General features: G+C 52.1%; 1 protein-coding gene across 2 annotated transcripts in view; it reads right to left on the bottom strand.

The window, feature by feature from the left end:
• LTBP2 (latent transforming growth factor beta binding protein 2) overlaps positions 1-20,107 on the bottom strand; it is a 73,718-nt gene extending 53,611 nt beyond the window's left edge. For both annotated transcript variants that reach the window (XM_005502337.3, XM_065063941.1), the window contains exons 1-3: positions 19,451-20,107; positions 11,190-11,260; positions 5,563-5,806 (exon numbers count right to left, since the gene is read on the bottom strand). In XM_005502337.3, the coding sequence (XP_005502394.2) occupies positions 5,563-5,806; positions 11,190-11,260; positions 19,451-19,899 (764 nt within the window). In that variant the 5' untranslated portion in view covers positions 19,900-20,107. The remainder of the gene's footprint in view (positions 1-5,562; positions 5,807-11,189; positions 11,261-19,450) is intronic.
• Positions 20,108-21,633: the final 1,526 nt, after the last annotated feature.

The following is a 21,633-nucleotide window of genomic DNA, read 5'->3' as shown; positions in this document are numbered from 1 at the left end:
AGGACCATGCTAGACATTTGACTGCCGCCAGAATGAGAGCTGGTTTCAGCCAATTTTCAAAAGGGGGGAAATACACTTTCCCGGTCCAGCAACCTCTGCCACACACTCAAGATCCTGCCTTTTGCTTGGTCCCTGCTGTTCTCATCCTTCATTCACAGGAGAATAGAGATTTTGGCAGAGCCTCCCTACCGGCATCAAGTTCCTGCTATCCCCAGGCCAGGAGCACTTGCCGCAATTCCTCAAGGGCTGCATATAGCCCTTCCTCTTGTCAGGAAGGGAGGAGATGTCTCCTTCAGGGTGCTGGAGAGGAGGCTCTGAGATCAGGAGCCTGTGGGACAAGCATGTCGCAACTCAGTCTTCTTCCTTTTCCATCCTGAGAACACCAGGCAACTCCCAGTAACTGACTTGCCTAAACAGAGCTCTCTGAGAGGAGGCTCCCTGCCCTCAAGAGCTGCGGTGCATTAAGCTGTCTGCACAGTGTCTCAGCACCTTACACCACAGCTATGTCCTTTTCCCTTGTCCAGGTTGCTGGGAAAATGCTTTGCAGGTTCCAGTGATCTCTTCTGTGAAGAGGAAGGATGCTTTGCTTGCCCAGTGGCCCTTGGCCAGCACACACATCCCATCTGGGCAGCACAGCTCCCTTGTGTAGATGGTGGTTACAGATTAATGCCCAGCACTCCCATAGGAGGGACCTTCTCAGGTGGCAGCAGTAGGACCCTCCTCACACGCTGCCCAGAGTCAGAGGCAGCTGGCCACCCATCCCAACAGCAATGGACAGGGGCACAAGTCCTTTCCACTCCCTTCTAAATAAACAGGAATTCTGCTGATACTCCAGCCTTAGGAAAACAAAGCTGTTTCCATTTAGCTCAGCTTCTGAGCTGAGGCGCAGCTCCACCCGCACAATCATCCATCAGGGCTTTGCTTCTCTGGGCAGAGATTCAGACTGAGATCAAGGAGAGGGAGGATTTGCAGCTAGTCCATGCTGGGAGGGCCTCTAACATCCCCAGGATTTTGCTCTCCAGAGCACTCCCTGTTCCAAGCAGCACAGTGCTGGGGCCTCCCAGCTTCTGCAGCAGCTAACAAGTCCCACAGGCTCCTGCAGATGCCTGTTTCTAAGCCTCTGCTGAGCCATGGCCTGCTGAAGAGGCTTGGGAAGTGGTACTCATTGCTCAGCCTATATTTTAAGGGAATGAAAGCTTGAGCATCACCAGCTCTGGTGTCAGCAAAGTAAACCCAGAGCTGCCCTTCTCCTAGCCATGATTTCCCCTGGGCAAGTGCTGAGCTCAGATGAGGCTGGGTGTGTTGTGTTCTTTAGTCCCAGGAAGAAGAGGTAATGTGCACCGTAGGGGCAAGTCAAGGATGCAGTGATTCTTCCCTGCCACCCCTCCAAACAGAGGCGCTGATGGCTACGTGCAACATGGCAGAACTGACACCTGTGCTTAGCATAATGCTCAGGCTGATGTCCACGTCCCCTTCTTCCCAGGACTGCCAGCATGTCCGGAAATGGGTCCATGACAGCTGCACTGGGAATGCCCACAGATCCATTTGCTAACCTTCACATCTGCCAGGTGCAAACACAAACCAACCAGTACAACCAGTTGCATATGACTGGTACAACCCTGATGGTCAAGGAGCTGCTATTTCTCACCAAGGCTGGGGACAGAACCCTGACAGTAACTTATCTCCTGCTGTCACAGTCGTGTTTCCTGGGCTTTCCTGGCAGGGAAGCCAAGAAGGCATCGCTGATTCTGCTTCCAGGTGTGAACTCTGGAGAATTTGAGCACAGCTGTCAGAAACAGTACCATGAAAACAGGCAGCTGCCTCATCATGCTTTTCACCAAGTCTTTATATGTTCCTCCAGACTCCCAAAGACTTGCTATCTCCAGAGCAGGCTACTCTCTACAGTAAAGTGGCAGTCATCATAAGTAGCAAGGCCAACTAGCTGAGAATAAGAAATAATTTTAAAGCAGGCCCACCACTCAGGCAAGTGGGGACTATTTTGGTCTAGGCAGTTCCTGAATAACCCAGGAGAGTGCTCTCTCTGAAAACTTGATTCAGAACACACTGAAATCAAAATCAAACCCATCTCTGCTTAGCAAGCAGGTCTCTGGGGAGGATTCATGGGTTTTGTTGCATGCATATACAGCATCTACGTGAGAATTGTTCTAGTTCATGACTTCAGAGCTTCTGATTGTTACCTCCATACGAACAAACACAAATAAAGTCAGTATGCACACAAATAAACTAAAGGAGAGAGCAAATTCACTCATGTGAGGATTGATTTCCTGTCTTGGCAAAGCAAGATGAGGCTTAGAGGTCTGTAAGATTCCACTCTTGCACAACTCCTCTTTGTTAGCAATGTGAATGTGCAGGGAGGTTGGGGGCTGGTTGCTTGTCCTGAATCTCATAGTCTTCTCACAACCACTGACCTGGAACCACCAGTGTCCTCTGTCCACTAAGAAACCCAAAAGCTTCTTCTGCCTCTTCCTTATCAACAGATCAGACAAGCAAGCCAGCTGCTGTGGAAGCATGGCAGAAAAAGTCAGTGTCCCACCAGCACAATCAATTTTTATCCAGGAGGAAACCAAGGACTGAAAAACCCAGGCTGTTCCTCTCAGACTTGACAGTGAACTGAACTGCAGTGAAGGTGACCCTGAGTTTGTAGTGACTAAGAACTGATCCTCATGCTTGCAAATATAAGCAAGTTCTACCTAGTTCTTCAAAGGCCAATTTGCTTCTTGCTTTTGCTGTTGCAGCCCAGTTGCATGGAGAAAGCCTGACACAGAAGCACAGAAATTACTTTAGTGGTAGCACAGAAGTAGATGATGTTGTAACTGCAAGAATCAGGTTCCAAGTTCAGACGAGTCTGAGAGCATGGTTTCATGAGACAAATGACCAACCTAATAAGTAGTTTCACCAAAAGAGGAGTCCATCCCTTTTCTCCCCCCGCAATGCAATTCTGTCCAGTCCTTCTGATTCTCATGTAGTATTTCAACAAGTCAATTTAGTCTACTGAAGTGGGAGAAAACTGTCCTTATTTTACTGTGTTATTGTTGAGCCAACTTACCCAGGTGGCAGATGAGCATCAAAGCCAGTGCAAGGGCAGCAGTGGGAGGGCACAGCTGGCTGCAAGAGCAGCAGGAGCAAGCCTTCAGCTGCAGACATTCATTCTTATAGGTTCCACAGCTGGCCCAGAAGTTGGCAGGCTGCAGGGGCACTCAAAAACTTTTGGGAAACAACCCATCTAACAGCAGCAAGACTTCTAAGTCTTGCCAGTTGTCTGCTTTATGTTATATGGTCCACAGACAGAACCCAAGCAACTGAATTGTATGGGAAAATTCCCAGGAGCTGAAGTGAGGTGTTTCAATGCAGACCGATGCCAGGGTGCAGGCAGCCCCACTCCTGCCTGTACAGCACCACTACGCAGCACCCGGGCAGGAAAGGGACAGCACAGGACAGCACCAGAAGGCCGTCAGTGGTGGCCATGTCCCAGGGTCCTACCTGTAGCCATCGCAAAGGACAAACATCAAATACTTGTGCTGAATCTTGTGGGATAAGGCAACGTCCTATGGCCTCCATGGGAAGGAAGGAGGAAAGGCACAGCAATGTCCTTAGTAGAGTCCTGTTTCCTTGGGACAGTGCCAGAGGGTTTAAGGTACAGTGGGCAGCTGGGCACTCAGCAATCCCAGCCCAGCGATCACTAGTCGCTGTGTCTGACTGTGAGGACAGGAATGCTCTGTCAGTGGCTGCACAGCCCCACGTCCTCTGTGCAGAGCCTGAGGTCATGTTCCTTACTTGGAAAGCCTTCAACAGGTGCTGGATCTCCGAGGGCGCTGCCCTCCCTCCCCTCCAGCCCTTGCACACAGAGCGGTGGCACAGAGGGGTAAGAGGGGGTCATGGCTGCAGGAAACTTGTCAGCAATGACCAGGATTGCAGGCACGCGTGAAGGCTGCGTGCTTGCTCGGGCACTGAGCCTCTCTGGGGGCAGCGATGACAGACAGGGACGTGGCCACCTCTCCCTGCTAGCATCACCTCTGCCTTGCCTGAATTTGGTTCCAATCAGATAGTCTTTCATTTGGGCACCAAGATATGCTGGCTTCAGTGAACTACTTCATGTCAGTCAATTTCTTGTCTGCCATTTGAGCCCCTCCAAAACTGCAGATGGCCAAAACCATCTAGAAATGTCTCCAGCCCATGCATTGCCTTTGTTTCAGAAGAGACAGAAAGGCAACAGCTACTTCAAGTGCAACAGACACTTTAAAAACAACCCACAGAAATACAGAAAAAAAAGGCCAACCTGCCCTTTCCTTGGGCAGCTCTAAGTGATGCTGACAGAGAAAGTCAAAACAGCTCAGAGAAGAAAAGGAGAAACTGAAGCTACCTTCTGGTTAGGCACCTGTAATTTGTTGTAATGTCTTCTTGAGGGACTTCTGCTGAAAGCCAAGCTTCTTGCTGGAAGTGAAAATTCTCTGCTGTGGTGGCCACCAACAAGAGCAGTCTTTTTGGCCCAGTAACTGAGTGAGCAGTAGCAAAAACAACATGGGCCTCTAGGAGTTGTGCAGACTAACACTTTGTGCCCATGTCCATGGACTCTCACAGAAGAGTGGAGGTGATTTTTTTAAAAACACTAATGTGTGGGTTGTATAGCAAGCAGGCACGATTCCCACCTCTCCACGCCCACTGAGCTGCCTGCACCACAGAGCTGCTTGTCAGGGAAAGGCACCTTTCCTGCCTTTTCTTCCTCCTCCAGCAGAAAACCCACAGATGCAGAGGGACTTAACAAAACACAAAGAGTGGAGGAGTCACAGCTCTGGTACAAGAGCATCTCAGCACTGACCTGAGACAGGTGGAGCTGTAAGTTCTTCCTCACCCAAAAAGATGAGACGATGCTACAGTTGTCATTGTAAGTTTAACATGCTGCTCACAGAGTCTTTGCTGCATGGACCTCTGTGAGCTCCAACAGCTGTATCTTTGCTCCTGTACCCAACACACAGGCACCCATCTGGGTGCAAAAATGACCCACGCCACAGCAGCACGACATAGAAATATGGAACAAATGGTTCAATAACAGCTTGAATCTGCCAGGAGACATCTCTGAGTATCATCACTTTGCTCGTATCAGCATTTAACAGCACACCTCATACCTATGCACCCTCCCATGGATACCACTGGGACATATTGCTCTAAACACAGCCTCTTTGGGAAGAGATTTAACGCCCACTCCTCTATCCACCCTCCTGCTTCCACTAACACTGCTCATTAACTGGACAAGGGCAAACTGCTGAGCTTCACAGTTTTTCGCTATGGGACCACCACTAGCCAGCCCCATTCCTGCATGTGCCTGGGGACAGTAACACAGTGTTGGGGCCAAACTGAGTCCCTTGGAGGGACAGCGGGGCCTGACACCCTTCCCTCTGCTCCCACAGTCCGGGCAGGAGCCTCCATCAGGAGTTGAGCTGCCCAGTCTCATGACCCAGCCTGGTCTTTGTGGCCCTATTGAGCATGGCGTTAGCTGCCTGTGGGTTTGGTGAAGCACTCTGCTGGGACCTGGGTTTGACTTACACAACTGGGACATGCCGTGGGACAGGGACTTGAGCCCCTCGCAGGGAGGCATCCCGCCCTGCCATGCTGGTCCTTCTCCGGAGGGAGCTTGCAGGGGGCTGGAAGGCGGCAGCAGCGCTAGGCTGGTGGTACTCCTGCTCGGGAACGACTTCTTCACACCGGGAGCCCTGGAAGCCTGAGCGACAGGTACAGACCTGGGGACGGCTGCAGGAGCCCTTGTTCTGGCACGGTGGGTCACAGACAGCTGGGGAGACACAGAAAGGTGGTTAGTGGACATGGGACTCCTGGCAGCATCCTCAGCCCCACAGTGGTGGCATCTGGCTGGGGCAGCACAACCAGGGCAGCCCTATCTCTCCTCTGCGGGCAGGTGGCCTTCAAAGTCTCCATGTTACTGCTCCCACAGGTCCCCAACACAAGGTCATTGCCATTAGAGACTTGTTTCTGTTCCCACTTCTCCCCACTGGTCTCTGCAGAGCACTTCTCCAGTAACAGTCACTTCAGAAAGCTCAAAAATGAGCAGCATCATCCGCAGAAAGCATACAGCTGCAACATTGCCCATAGCCCTCCAAGCAGGAGTAGGATCTCAGTCCCAGAGCAAGGGGAGGCAACAACTGCCAGGCGAGAAGACAGATGACCACACACTGTCCCAGGTTCTTGGGAGTAGTTTGCATGTTACTTTCCTGGTTTAGTCTGTTTTGGGGTCTGATTTGCATGGTCTGCCTGGCTGTCACCTCCATAGCTTTCCAGATCTCCCTCTGCAGCTGATTTTGGAGTCACTGTGCTCAAATTCCTCCACAGCTACAGAGACTTACAGTTCATTAACTTCATGCCCAAATCACCCTCTGAGCCTGTGTGTGTTCCTAATTAGAGCACATCAGCCTCAGTTTGCACTCTGGGAGGAAAGTGCTATTTATTATATGCCAGACCCTAACACTTTCCAAGTCAACAGATGCCAAATTGGATTTATAGTCCAGCCAAGAGAGCCAGGAAACCACAGCTCACTCAGGTAGGACCAGGCTCATTATTCTTAGCAAGAATAACTGAAAAGGCACCGGAAAATAGTGTCCTCCCTCAAAGGAAAGGGCTGGCTGGCAAAAGGGTAATGAAACCTCCTCGGACAACACAAGGTGGACATTAACCTCCAGCCATGTGGGAATGCTGCGAATGGGCTGAAACATGCAGGCACTGCTTCTGCTGAGGGTTCCTTCCCCAGGACTGCCCCATGGAAGCTGCAGAAGCATCTGACATCCCACCACCTTTGCACGCATCTGCTGGGGTTTCATAAGCACATCCCTCCCTCTCTGGCTGTGCTCTCCATCCCCCTGAGATCCAGTCACGCCTGTGAGAAATGCTGCTTCTGGGCAACATACATAAAGAGAGCTGTAGCCTCGTGTGCCATCCACACGTCATCTCGCTGCAGCCAAGTGAGGAAAGTCCTTGTACAGGCTTTGAGGTACTTTCACAGTGGTATAGCCTTCACAAGCCTTTCCTCATCCCAAAACTGGACCATCAGCTTTTCCTAACTAGATCAGGGATATGTTGGCTAAAATGCTTCCTGCGACCTTTATTACTACGTTAACACTCAGAAAGAGAGGAAGAGTTTAAGGGAAGGGAGAACCCCAGTCACACAGGGCTGTACGGGGTAAAGCCAAAGGTTTTGATGAAATCCCTCAGTAAAATAAATTAGCCATCACTGCAGTCTGTGGAAGAGAGACAGGGTCCTAGTCAGGCAGGAATTAACCGTCTCTGGGAAGCCTGGCACTCCAAAAGTTGATGTAATTTATAATATAAAACTCAGCTGTGATTTAAATAGGCTGCCAGTCCCCACCGTTATCTCACAACAAATGCCTGTTTTAACAAACACCACCAGACCAGGAAGCCAGCCATTGAAAACAACCACTTCACGTGCTGAAATACTGCAGAGCTGCAGCACCGGGATCTGGGCTCACAGTGGTTCTCACAACCTCTCCCACTAACAATGTTCATTGTCATGTTAGGCTGTGCCCTGCGGCAGGAAAGCAGCGATAAGCGACCAGGCACTCTGAAAAGTTCCTAAGGCAGCTGATACAGAGGAGAGGGAAATGGGAATGGGATTAGTCTTTTGGTTCCTTCAGGCAGGATGGGTGGGGACTGCCCTAGCTCCAATATTCCAGCTCTGGGATTAATCCCCTTCCCCGTTGCCTTTGCAGACTCAGGAAGAACTTGAAAGAGCTTTAAAAAGCCACTGGTTTTCACTGAGTCCAGCTATGCAATGCAGGGAGAGCAGATCGTTCAGCAGAAGTAATGCCAATACCAAGTGTGTGAAATCACAAGTCAGGACCTCAAACCCATAACACTGACAGAAAACACAAGACAGTTTATATAGAGATATATGTGTGTATATACATATATATATATATATACACACACATATATCTATTTGGAATCTTTCTCTTTGTTTTCTGGTTTCTGAGCCTGACTGTTATTCTGAGACGTCCAGCTATGGGGACTAAAAACAGTTTCTGTTGAGATGACAGCCACTCCTTTCTTCTCACTGTAGTCTCATGTTCCAGGAGCTGGGGCTTTAGTGAAAGCAAAAAGAGTCATCTCAAAACTCTTAATAATGCCAGCTAGGCATCCACAGGAAAACTGGGAAAATGCTGAAGGACTTGTATCACTAACATGATTTAGTCCACTTTCTCATGAGAAAGTTTGCTTATTGATGCAGAGCAATATGTAATCTCAGTTCTAACTTAAAGCTCTGACTGTGTTAGCAAAGCCGGAAGGGATGGACAATTTAACACAAGTGAGAGATCTGTACAGGCAGGGAGATCAACAGCAATGCAGGAATAACAGAGAGAAAACGGAACTTCAATGAGAAACAGTCTGGGCTCAAAAAACCCTACAGTCACTATACAGACAAAAGGAGAGATCATGTGGATGTCATCTCCATTTTGCAGATGTGGAAAAGCCCCAGGTGCTAATGTGACTGTCTGAAGACACACTGAGATCACAGCAGAGCCAGCAACTCATCCTAGAATTCCTGCGCCTTCATCCAGTATCTTAACCACAAGACCATCTGCACATGATTAGAAAGTGTATTAATTTCTTTAGTACTTTCCAAATGCTGATTAACAATGTTTGTTTTAAGATTTAAAATATCCATGTCAGAAAAAAAGCCCACCCTGCACTACAAGCACAGCCCAGGCTGCTGTCTCGGAAAGCAGCACAGATCCATAGTAAATAATGCTGATGAAAGTGGAGGTTGAAGAACTGACATCATGAGGCTGAGCAGGAGGATTGCCCTGCTCTGAAGCAGAGGGGAAGGATGACGAACTAATAGTCAGCAGCTAAACTATCGACAAGTGCACACTGCAGCCCCTGAAATATTCTGGCCATCTTAAGCGTGCAGGTTTCTTCTCCACTGAATCCAGGATATACAGCCCTGAGTCTCATCCCAGGATGAAGTTAGACAGGCAGGAGGTTGAATGAACTCTTCAAGCCCAAGTTCAGCTGTATGTCATTATCCCTAATGTCCCCTCCTGCGGGAAGACCCTTGGAGCCGCACAAGATGCCTTGTGTGCAGTTCAGTGTGGTGATCTGGTAGCGTGTGGGTTGAAACCCAAGCTCACAGCAAGCGGGCAAGATCTTCCTCCCAAACTCCCTTAGCTCACTTCCACTTTTCCAAGAATCACCAGTGTCCTGAAGAGATAGATTTCTCTTTTTCATCTTTCCAGTCATTGACTCTCTGAAAACTGCCCAAAACCTCACTGCACTTTGGTTCTCAAAGCTGGAACAAAACAAAAGGCTACAGAAACATGCCCATGACTTCAGTTCAGTCATATGCAGAGATGTTGCAAGAGGAAAGTCCCTGGAAAAGCATGGGTGGAGAAGGAAGAAATCACCATGCTCAGTAGGTGATAGGGATTAGATGAAGGCAACAATTTGGGCTATCCTCTCTCTTCCATCTAGGCTCAGACCCATCAAAACCAAGGTCCTGCCCAAGGCCCGAATGACAACTTCTTCGCCACTTCATCACTCTAAGAGGTTCTCTGTGGCTGCATTTCTACCTTGCTAACATCCCCGATATGCCTCATATCAAAGACCATGGGACCAGACATTAAACAGTATTACAGTGCAGAAACTAACTGGGACAGGCTGTCCAGCTTGCCTTGGCAGCCTTAAAAACAGCTGAACAACCCCAGCAGCTTGAACTCCAGCAGAAAGGTCCAGCAAGGGAGGTAGCTGGGAACAAAATGATGTTTACACATCACCGATCTCCACCTAAGACCTGTCTGAGACTTACCATCCCCAGCTGGGAGGACACTGTCAGGCCTGATCACGTTGACAGTGACCTTTAATGAATCCTTGGGAACCAGGGCTCAGCACCTGAGCAATCGCTAGACAGCCTTGCGTGGCTGCGAGCCCAGATCTACTGCCTCTATGAAAATCCCTAATGAGAGAAAGATACTGCCACGGCTGGCCCCGTGTTCTGTTTACAGACGCTGTCTGGCAGCACAGCACACTCTCTACCGTTTGGCTTCTGTCGACAGGGGGAGAGGGAGCCGGGAGGTGAGTCAGCCCTTGACCCCTGGCTCCCGAACAGCCATCGTTAATGCAATCACCCCCGCACAGCCGAAGCGCCATGAAATCCCACAGCAAGCAACGCTGAGCCTCTCTCTGGTAAACATCTGGGCAGCTGTTGCCACTTGTGTGAAGGCAGATGCTCTTGGCTATTCTGGGCAGGACATTCCCCTCCAGAAAGCTTGCCCAATGCCCAAGTGCTCCTGCCTCGCAAGCTGCTCGGGCAGCCCCTTGCCTCCCTGGGAGCAGGCGGGTGCATGGAGCAGGCAGTCCCCTGGGAAGGCCCACAGGTGGGCTGGATGGTGTAACCCCCTTGTTTAGGGATGGGGATCGCAGCAGCGGCTGGGCTGTGCTTACAGAGGGATTGCGGACAGAAATGACAGTGCAGCTGCCTCTGGCACGTGTTGCACTGGTGCCTGCCCAAACCCCTTCCCTTCCAGTCCTGTGTGGGGAGCCCAAAATGACCTCAGCCCCCAGGGCCATCTGGAAGAGCAGAGCCCTCATTAACCCCTCAGTGGGCAGGCAGGAGGGCCCTGCAGCCACCACCATTTTACACATCCCACGTGCTGCGCCAGGCTGGAGCCCCACCCATCCCAGCCATTGTGCCAGCTCTGTTAATTGCTCTCCTTAATAGCACTCAGATAATGTGCAGCCCTGATTTCCCCCTCAAGCTCTACAACACTTGCCCAGGTAAGCACAGCACCACTCCACCAGTTCCCACCTGCTGGTACTTTTACAGACCTGCCTCTGCTCCAAGCAGGACCATGAGAACTCAGTGTGCCGTTGCAATGTCCTGCCCCAACAAGACACTGCTCGGCATGGACACAAATAACGATAATGAAGTAAAGCCATAATTATTCAGCACGCTCAGACTTTGCCAGCAGGCAAGGAAAGCTGTCCCACGGCACAGCAGCTCCAATGGAGGCTGCAGTGCTGTCTCCAAGGACCCAACAATCCATCTGCCCTGGCACAGCACAGGGGATGAGTGCAGGGTCACAGCAGTACTTAAGCGCTTTTAAGGGGTGCATCGCAAGACTTGTGCCAGCTGAGACTGTCATACTCACGTTTGATGCAGTGGTTTGTGCCGGGAGCCGTGGTCCACCCTGGGCAACACTGTCTGCCGCAGACATTTGGCCTAAGCAGAGACAAAGCAGCGCGGTTAGAAGAAGGGAAGCTGAGGTCTCCCTGCAGCCAGCACCTCTGAGTCACCCGTAAAATTATTTCCTGCAGCATCTGATATTTCCTTCCAGATGGACCAGCAGCTGAGATCAAAACCAATGGGACAAGGGCTGGGTTGTTTAAGTGCTTGGAAAAGAAACCCCCAAGGACTATGTGAATGCTGCAGTGTGAGCAATCCCTCAGGGAGTATCTCCTTTTTGAACTGGCATTATGCTGGGTTCTTGGCACAGCACTCAGAGGAACCCTTTTCCCCTGAGAGCAATCGGAGGCTGGCAGCCTGTGATCATTAAAGATCTCATGGCACTTCATGGTATTGGGGTGTAAATCGGGCCTGATTCCAACTTTGGTCATAGTGTCTCGCCTCCGCAAGTGTCCTGAGCTGCTTTGGCCGAAGACAATGCTTCATTCTCTGCCGAACTGCTGCCGCCTGTTGTTCCTTGCTCAGCCCCACCCTGGGAGGGACAGCAGCAGCCACATCAGCCACCCCCTGGCTTGCTCTCCCTCTGCGAGCATCCCACTTCCACATTTGTTATCTGCCTCTGGAGCAGCACCCCTGTGGACTGCAGACTCGACAGTGCTATAAAATTTGTGCCTGCTTGACATGCACAGTGCTAGACTAATGCCAGGATGTTAACATCATTTCCATGGTGGTTAATTTCAGTACTGTGCTGCAAAAACCTTTTGACTGCCTTTGCATAGATGATGTCCTCCCCACCTCCCCCGTATTATGTGGTTTTGGGTAGAGCTCACTGCCAACATCCAGCTATCAGTGACAGTGTTGTGCCTCCGAGACGCACTCCACAATGCCCAAGCAGGCAGCTAATCCTGGTTCCTCTGGTCACATCTCACATTTACACATCTACAAAGAGAAGGAATAACAAGTTGGAGGTTGCACTCCAAGCATAGTTACTCATCAAGGAGGGAAGGTTTTGGAAATATGCAAATTCTGCATGTCTAGGTAGATGAGAGAATATGGTCCTCAAAACATAAAAAGTTAGAAATAGGCAGCCTGAAAGCTCTGGAAAGCCTCTAGAAACAAAGTGGGGATCATGGTTTATTTCTAGCACTGGACAAAGCAGTTGGAGCTGCTGACAGAATTTACAGGAACATGCGCATTTGTCTTCAGGATTGACTTCTGCATGAACACAGCAGGGTCAGAAGATGATCCTGCTCTGAACCGGGATCCTCATGACTCCTGTATCCACAGGGCATGAGATCAGACTCGAGAAGTGCCAGAGCTCAAGCTGTGAGGCTCACGTTTTAGGAGAGCTAAAGATGATGGGTAGCAGGCACGCCAAGGATTCTGGTGTTCATGAATGAAGCTGCCTGTAGAGATACAATCACTCCACGTGGGAAGGGGAAGTGTATTAAGAAGCCACATCATTTGTAAAGCCTTATCCAGCCCTCCAGGATCAACATTTTATTAACCTGGGCAGATTTTTACAGGGAGAAAGCACTTAAATTCCCTTGGTGTGACTTCCTGCAAACAGGAGAAGCCAAAGTAATTCTTGCATCCATTCACATCTGCTTTGGCTGGGCTAGAGCAACAATTTCCAGCTTTTGTCTGTCAACTCAAAGAGATCTATGGGTTTCTTCTTCAAGACATCCCCAGAAAGTATTGAAGGAAAGCAAAGTTTCCTTTACCTACTGTGTAAGAGTCCACAAAAGGCCTTAAATTTTTAAAGATGTCCAGATCACTAAAGAGAGAAAACCACTCAACTGGAACAGGTCTTTAGGTACTTAAGGTCTGCTGAGGGACTCCGCTCCAAGCAGCAGTATAAGCACCCTTGCTTAGATTGTCACAGCTCCCATTCTTCCCTTGGCACAACTGAAACAACCCTGCAAGTCATACTGAGCCGGCCAGCTTGAAGAGCAAACCCCTTGTCCTTTCCCACCTCAACTTACTGACACAGAGGTTGTTTCTTGTAGGCGAGATAACTAACTTCTCCAGAGAAGCTGTTTTGGCCTTGAATCTCACTATTAGTTCTTCAGGAGATTAAAGTTCAAGTTTCATCCACATCTCTCACACGCATGCTGAAGGGAGCATGCTGCTAGCTGTTCTCAGTGCCAACAGCGAGCCAGAGGTTGCAGGAAGAAAGACTTGAGACTAAGACAGTGGCCCAAGCCTGAGCAGACAAGATCACTCTTGAAGGCATGAAACTGCTGTTGGGTTCAGCATGAATCTCTCACTAACTGAGTCACCCTGGGTCACTGCCAACTCCAGACATGAGTTGCCAACCCCAGGTGAAGGGAGATTTTAGCACTGGGGTGATGCTCCTTGAGGGAGGACAGTCCAGCATGCACAGAGGGGAGGAACCTGGCAGGGATGCCCTTGGATGGAAGTGTCCCTTCCTTCCATAACCTCCTGGATGAGAGGATGGAGAGAAATGGAGGAAGGGAGGACCTCCAGGACTAGAAGTGAGCACTTGGGAAGAGCAACATGTAGGTAGTAGTGAAGGACAGAGAAGGACCGTAACTTTTTCCTGATGAAAGCGCAGTGAGCAGGACCTCACATAGTAGGGGGCATCAGGTGAGCAGGGGCACCAGCAATGGGAAAACAGCTATGGGGGCTCTGCCACATGGAACCCAGTCCTAAGTACGTCTGGTTCTACTTAAAGCCTTTAGTTGGCACTTGCATGGCTTGGACGCCAGGTGGTTTTCACTGCCTTACAAAGAATTCGGAATGAATCCCAGGAGATTTAAAGAGCACAGCGTGTTTACAGTGTGGAGGGACAGTGCGCAAGACGGTGGTGGCCCCCAGCTACATTTGTCCTGCTGCACGTGCCATCGCCAACACAGGGCAAAGACATGGCTCCAGTGTGACCCACCTGCGGGGCACATCCAGCACTGGGCCCCTCCATCCAGTGCTGCTTCTGGAGAACAAAACAATTGGCAGGGTTCCTCCAGGCCTGGTGTCACCGTCCTGGGGGTGGCTGCTGGGGAGCAGTACACACTGAGCAGCCCCTGACCACCCCTCAGTTGCACAGGGGACTGAGGCTTCCAAGGCAACAGGCAGAGCTGCTTGGCAAGGGGACCTGCTGGGTGCCATGATGCACCAAGCCCCTGGCAGACCCATCAATGACATGGGACAAAGTCATGCTCATAACTTTGAAGCACTCAGCTGCCACGCAAGGCTGAGCATCCAGGCTGTCTCTTGCTTACCCATCCCTTGAAACTGGACACATGGTGACATGGAGAGGGGAGCAGGACTCTCACCCTCATCTTGGGCAGCCTGGGGTGCAGAGGGACCAGAGGATGGGTGGACACATGGACAGGTCAGCGTCTCTTCCAAGTGGAAAAAAGCTCACCACAGCCCCAGATCAGAGTGGAATACATGTCCTCACACAGGAGTCCCAAGCTAAATTCTCACTGAACATTCACTCTAGGTCACACTACATAGGGACATCCTATTCCCAGCCCTGTTGCTGATGCCAAAACAAACCTTAGGCAAACAATCTCTCCTTCCTATCTCTGTCTCTTCACCAGTGGAATAGGTTAATTAATGTATTTACGTTCCCAAGGGCCAGGTCAGGCAGCACACATCTTCCCTAGGAAATGAAACATTGCTGACGACATTCCCAGGCACTGGGACTTGACCATCTGTAACACTGGACTGCTACAGGGTTCATGGGCCACCTATCACCTTCCAAAATAGTTCCCAGCTCAGTTCAAACTGGAGCAGACAGGGACCATTTCCAATAGCCAGTTTCCCCTCTTTGAAGAGAAGGTGGGTTGAATAGCTCAGACAGCTGAATAGCCACAGTGCCAGAGGAGGCTCTAAGGCACAGCTCACTAGTGGAGACGTGGGCCTTTGGGTTTGCCTTTCTGGCAAAATACAGGGTGAGGCAGTGGATCCACATCTCAGCCCCTGCCTCAAGTGCCAGCTACACCCTGGGGTCTCCAAACAGCACAGGCAGCAGTAAGCAACTGCAAACCAAGCTTTCTCCTCGCTCCACAGCTGGCATGTACCATCCGTGCCTAAGTACATTCCCCGGCATGTTGTGAGAGCTGAGTGCACAGGAGGTGTCAGGCACTACGCACTGCTCTGCTCCTTTTCTGGGACAGACATCTCCCTGACAGCTCTCAGAGCTGAAGTCAGTGCCATGAAGCCTCCCTACATGCACAAGTACCATTCACAGCCCTGACAGGATGCACTGGCACAACATGCAACTTGGGCAAAGGAGCTGCAGCAAGCCAGTCCACCGTCACCTGCTTTGCTGCAGCAGCCAGAGGCCACCGTCAGGATCAGGCCCCCCGCTGTACAGAGTGGTACCAAGGATGATAAAAACCTGCAAGATCTTGCAGTTTCATCTGAAACCAGAGCCAAGCAACTGTAACAAGCACTAGGGAGAAGGAAAACAAGAAAACAGTAGTAAGATCATGGCTTCACATAGTTTCAGCATGGGCACAGCCTCAGCGATGATCACATACTGTTTCTGAAACATTCAGCAGAACTATTTTTTTCACCATGTATTTTAACAGCAATCTATGCGTCATCTTTCAACTTCATGCAGCACTTTGTGCTGCCAGATATGCTGGCTCCATTCAGGTCATTTACAGCATCCTCACAGAAGGCCAGGGGGACCATTAGATCATCAGGTCTGCCTTTCTACTGCAGGACAGTGAACTTCATCCAACTGCATATGAAATATTTGCAGTCAGACCCAATGAAGAACATTAGCAAAAGGCTGCTGGCACCGATGAGCCACTGAAAATCCTCTGCCAAGTCCACATCAGCATTAACCGCCTCCGCTCCTGAGCAGTCCTACACACACACTGCAGCGAGAACCTATATTCCACAAAGCCTGGGTAAAGCAGGACTATATAGCCACAGATGGTGTCTACTACAGCAATTAAACAAGCACTGGGGTGCAGAATGCGCAAACAGAAAGTGGGAGAGAGAAGGACAGATAGTGGGACTCCCAGCCTGTTACCTGCAGAGCCTTGCATGCCCCTGAAAGTTGTCCAGGCAGGTAGGTATCAGAAGTAGAGGCTTCCCCAGACTACTCCCCCGTTACCCACCTTCCCCTGGTTTTGTGTACATCACCTGAGGATCGTCACTGTGACTCACCCTCCCATGAAGGTGAGGAACAAGGGGGTCACATCTTGAGGGCCGCAAAGATGGAGGGAAATGCCTACAGTGTCCTCCCAGCAGGACTGGCCAGCCCAGATTCAGGATGCATCCAGCTCACGATTACAGCCACAGCTGGCATGTGTCAGGGCTTGGAAGCTCCCTACCCCACAACACCCAAGAGGAAAATCTTCTCAGTCAGGGCAGGATGGGGAAACAGGCAGATTAAGCAGAGCACAACAAAGGAGAGATGCTTCCAGGGGTGGATTGTTTTCCTTACTCAGTACTAGAAGACAGTAAAGTTCTGTGGTATTTGCTGTGGTGTCAAAAGTCACCTCACAATGAGCCTCCAGGAGAAAACACTAAAACCAAGCTCTTGCAAAACTTGTGGTTGGACACACTCATGAAAGGGTATGAGCAGGTCTCACCAGCAATAAGGTCAGACAAGAGTAGAGCGGCAGTCACATCCAAACAGTTCCCAATAAAGAAATCCAATTTGGGGTATTCCATTATCAAACAAAGCAAGAAAATAATTATCCAGAAAAGGACAGAGCACTAATAAATTCCCTGACTGGGGAATCGGGAAAGGCAACCCACACAGGAGTAAAGATTTTAAGCCAAATAACTGCATAAATAATTAGCACCAGGGTTTAATGCAGCCTGCAAAGCTACCTTAGTAAGGGAAAATGAAAGTTGTTATACTAGAGAGTAGTAGGAGTTCAGTGTAAATACCAGAAAATAAAATATCCCACCTGGCAAAAAAATGAAACATCATGAAATGAAGTTTTTTAGGGGCCCTGAGTTTCCTGGATGGAAATGTGTCCGGTGCAGCAAGGGGCGTAGGAAGATGGATGAGGTGGAAGGACAAAGTCTCACCGAATGTCTGGAGGCAGCAGCAGCTAGCTTTCCATGAGGAGTAACGCCATGTGGTTACTCATGGACAATTATTTCAGCTAGGCTTTCTCATAAGCTCCAAAGACAGTAGGTCATAGAAAAGTTTCAAAAGTGCCTATTTGGACTCCAGAGGAGATGGAAAGCTATTGATGACAAGCCATTATATGCACATTCCAGAGTTCCAGGTTTCTGGGGATCAGAGACAGCCCCATATCCCCAGCCCTCACCTCCCAGGGCAGAGCAGAGGCAGAGAGCACAGTCTGCACAGGGAACGCAGCACCAAGGCACAGCTCTTCCCGCCCCTCAGCTTGGAGGCAATGGCACTCTCCAATAGCCCAGGAAGCCAAATCTAGCTGATAACAGGTCAACAGAGCCTAAGTGCTGGACCAACCATCCCCATTTACATTCTTGATTAAGGAATGGAAGCAAGCTACTTGCAAAAAGATTCAGCACTCTTCTGAATGCAGCATGAACCTCAGGACTGCCCACCCACTCCTGATAGCCGTGCGGGCCACCTGTTGTCAGCAGAGGCAGCTGCAGCCTGGAAACCTGGTGTACTCAGGGTGCTCAAGGAAAAGAAATGGACTACATCTTAGACAGCTCAAATCCAGATGAACTGCCACATGATCCCAAAGAAATGATGACAACGCTCCAACTGCAGAAAGGGTAAAAATCCTCCTGAATCCAAAAAAACCCAAACCTCACTGAGCAGGACTGGATCTTCCCGAGACTCTCCCGCTCTGGGTAGCTGACAAACCAAGGCTAATGGACAAGGTAAGCCAAAATCTGCTCAAGACCTACCTGTTGTTGACCTGCTGCTAGTGACAGATGCTTTGCATATCAAACATAATGGGAAGAAGAACAAGTTCGGGGTTACTGTTTCTGCAGATTTGTTGTAGGAAACGACACAGAGGGTACATATCTGTCTTCGAATTTTGCAGCGAGGCAAGTACGGGAGCAAGAAACCTTAGGGATTAAGCTGCCTTTTGTATCCTAGTGAAACTCCCCACCTGATGTTAGCAGAAGTTTCTGCCTGTTTCAGAGGGCAGTAAGCCCAGAGCCTGCCCTCTGTGTCCCCCGGCACAAAGAGCAGGCACGTGCTTCCACATGTGTCGCTCAGACTTCCTGCACAACAGCTTCTGTAGCCCTTCCCAGCTGGCAGAGGAGCTCATCACAACAGGCATCAGCCCCAGGGCAGCAGAGACAGAACTGCAGAAGAGGGGGCCCTGAGCCAAAGGGTAGGTCAGTGCTGCTGCACCAGGCATCCCGCTCGCAGGCTCCTCTCGCAGTGGAGCAGCTGGCTTTGCCATATGATCTCCCCTCCACCTCCACAGGGCTGTATTCAGAGACTGGAGCTGGAAGCAGCCCTGCCAGGCAAGTCATAGGAAGCCTCCCACAGCTGAGCCAGCTCAAGCCATGGGAAGCTGCCGCATGGAACACTTAACAAGGGGCCCATTATGGGAGGACAGAGCCAAGAGGCCAGGTACCTGCAGCAAGAGCAGCAGCAACCAGACTCCGTCCTGCAGAGCCAAGAGAGCCCCTCTAGCTTCTACCACCACCCACACACCATGGTCATGCTGCCTCTCCTGCCCTGGCAGCCTCTCAACCTGCACACTTTTTGGGACAGCTGTGGGCAGCCTCAGAGCAGCAAACACCCACCACACCGCTGTCTGACCTGCCAAAGCCCTGATTTGTCAGCAGAAGGGCATCTCTTCCAGCACACTCTAAACCTTGTATCTCCATGTGACAGGCAGCTGGCAGCAGGCATCCCGCAACAGAGGTCCTATGCACCTCACACACACACATGCCGATGGATTGTGTGGGCGAGAGCAGCGCAAATGCCCACCACACGTGTGGAACAGGCGTGCAGTACAAGTGCAAGCACCGAGCAGGCTCCTGCTCTGCTCCGGAGCCCAGGCCCGCTGACAGAGCCAGCTGAGGGGCCGCATGGCCCTGGACCCCCGCACATCACCCCCATGACTGCTCCGGGACAGGCAGTGGGAGGTCCCGCAGGGGACGGGGCAGGGCCGGGAGCGCCCGCGGAGATGGAGGGGGGATGTGCCGGGATGCAGCACGGGTCCGAGGATGGGACCCAGCCCCTCCCCCTGGGGCTTTCCGGCGCCGGGACCACCGGTCACGCTACGCACCCCCAGCATGGTTCTCCCCGGCCGCGGCACTTACCCTGACATCCTCCCTCTTCTGCTCGGCTCCTTCGCCCGAGGCACGACCTGGGCTTTCAGCCCGCCGCCCTGCCGCTGGCGGGAGGGGTCCAGCCTGCTCCTCTGCCCTGGGCCGGGACTGAGCCCAGCATCGCCCGCCTGGCCTCGGGACGCGGGCAGCCCCCGGTCGGGACGCTGCCTCCGGCCGTCGCCGCCGCTCCCCGCGGCAGCCGTGGAGCCGCGGTCCACGTGGAAGGCGGCGGGGAGGGGCCGTGCCGGGGGAGGGGGTCTGGGCGCCGGGGACAGGCTGTGCGCCGTGTCCGCCACCCCCAGGGCAGCCCCCCGGCTCCGCGGCCGCGCCGCCCCCCCACTCTCCGGCTCCAGCCTGGCCGCGGAGTCCGGCCGACAGCCGGCGAAGCCCAGGAGGACGGCAAAGGTGAGCGGGAGGAGGCTGGCGGCGGCGTCCCGCATGGTGTCAGCCGGCGGCGGGGCGAGGCGGGAGGCGCGGAGCGCTCAGCACTCGGCCGGCATCCTGCGGAGGGCGCGGGGCAGCGGAGACCGCCGGCTGTCCGCCCTCCGCTCACCGCCCCATCCCGTTCCGGGGCTCCGCCGGGACGGGGGCGCAGACAGCAGGGCTGAGGCAGGGGCACGGGCTGCCGAGCGGCCCCCGCAGGAGGTGGAAGAGGAGAAGGAAGGCGGCCGGTGCCGCTCGCCGGGCTCCCAACCAGCTCCCGCGCTCCGCAGGCAGCTCCGAGCACCTTCGCGCCTGCCTCTGGCACTGGCAGCGCCTGGAGGGGATGGAGGGTTTTATTTTTGGAAACCTCCCCCTTTTGTGTCTTTTTGATGCTGACATCCCCCCTCTCCAGAGAACACGGCTCGGCCCCCCTCCTTAGGAGAGGAGACATTCCAGCAACACCCACTTTGGCAAAGGGAAACAAACTACAACAGAGAAGCCTTAACCCCTGCTTGGCCGGGGAGACCCGTTCGCCGCCTGCCCGGCAGCCAGCGTGCAGCCCCGGAGCCCGCCCTGCCGCCCGGCCCGCAGCGAGCCCCGGCTCCCGCCGCAGCTGGAGGCGCTCGGAGAAGGTGAAGCAGCGCCGGTGCGGGGTGTAGGGAGCAGGAGACATGGATGCCGGAGGAATACACTGCCGCCCCCCGGCAGCTGGGGACTTGTGGAGCTGCAACAGCACCGCTAGCCCTCTTGCTGCTCTTGATCGCATCTCACAGGAGAAAGGCACTGCACTGGGAAGAGCCTTATTTGCCATCTCACCTGGCTACAGAGCTCTCAGGTCCCCTCAAACCCAACTCATGGCTTTATACTCTTCCTCCTACAGCTCCAGGCTAGAAAAGGACCCACCTAAAAGCTACAGGTCCTTCAGCTAAGAGAGATCTTCCAGCAGACATATCCCACCAGCAGTTGGTCCTATGGCCAGTAACACTTATCAGCCTGATTTCATCATGCCATGCTCAGGCAGATGAAAGGTGCAGCCCGCTTAGCATCCCAACTCTGAGTGCAGTGGATGAATGCCTGCAAGAGGACATGAGATACTGTGCCATACAGAGCGTGCTTTGGGTGTAGCCTCACGCCCTCCAGCAACCTGCAAGTTGGGGACTTCTTCAGCTAGAGGCTGCAGATCAACCACTGGGTTTAAAAGGCAAATTGTTATATCAGCCCATGAATTTATTTAATCTCTTTTGCCCTTTTTGATGTGTGAGATGGCTGCCACATAGACTACAGGCTCTTCTCCCATGCCCACCCCTCCCCCAGCTCTTTAAGGACTCTGTCCCACTAACACTCTTCTCCTTCCAGTCTCTCCTGCTACAGGTGCCACCTGCTCTCTCCCAGGCCAAGCTGTCTGCTTCCCAAAAGCTTTGTGGCAGAGGGGTCCAGCTTCTCTGGTGCCTCCTCTCTGGCCTCCATCAGTTGTGCTCCTAACATCTTCCCCATCTGAGATGACTGGCTCCAGCTCCCCTTCTTCCCACTGCCTCTTGCTTTTTAGGCCCTCTTGGACCACAGTTGTCACCTCCCTGGAATAGAAGCACTGCTGCCTGCCTTCTGGGGTGTGGAGGAGCCAGGAAAGGAGTAGAAGTACAGGGAATTAATCCCCTCAAAAACACACAGGTTCTGGAGCAGAACAGGACTCCAGGACATCCCCTCTGGCTGGGGCCCTGCAAGCAGGGAGAGTGAAGTTAACATGGCAAGTG

The sequence above is a fragment of the Columba livia genome, chromosome 5 (assembly GCF_036013475.1).
Source record: "Columba livia isolate bColLiv1 breed racing homer chromosome 5, bColLiv1.pat.W.v2, whole genome shotgun sequence".
Lineage (NCBI taxonomy): Eukaryota > Metazoa > Chordata > Aves > Columbiformes > Columbidae > Columba > Columba livia.
This window is presented reverse-complemented; position numbering and strand designations above follow the sequence as displayed.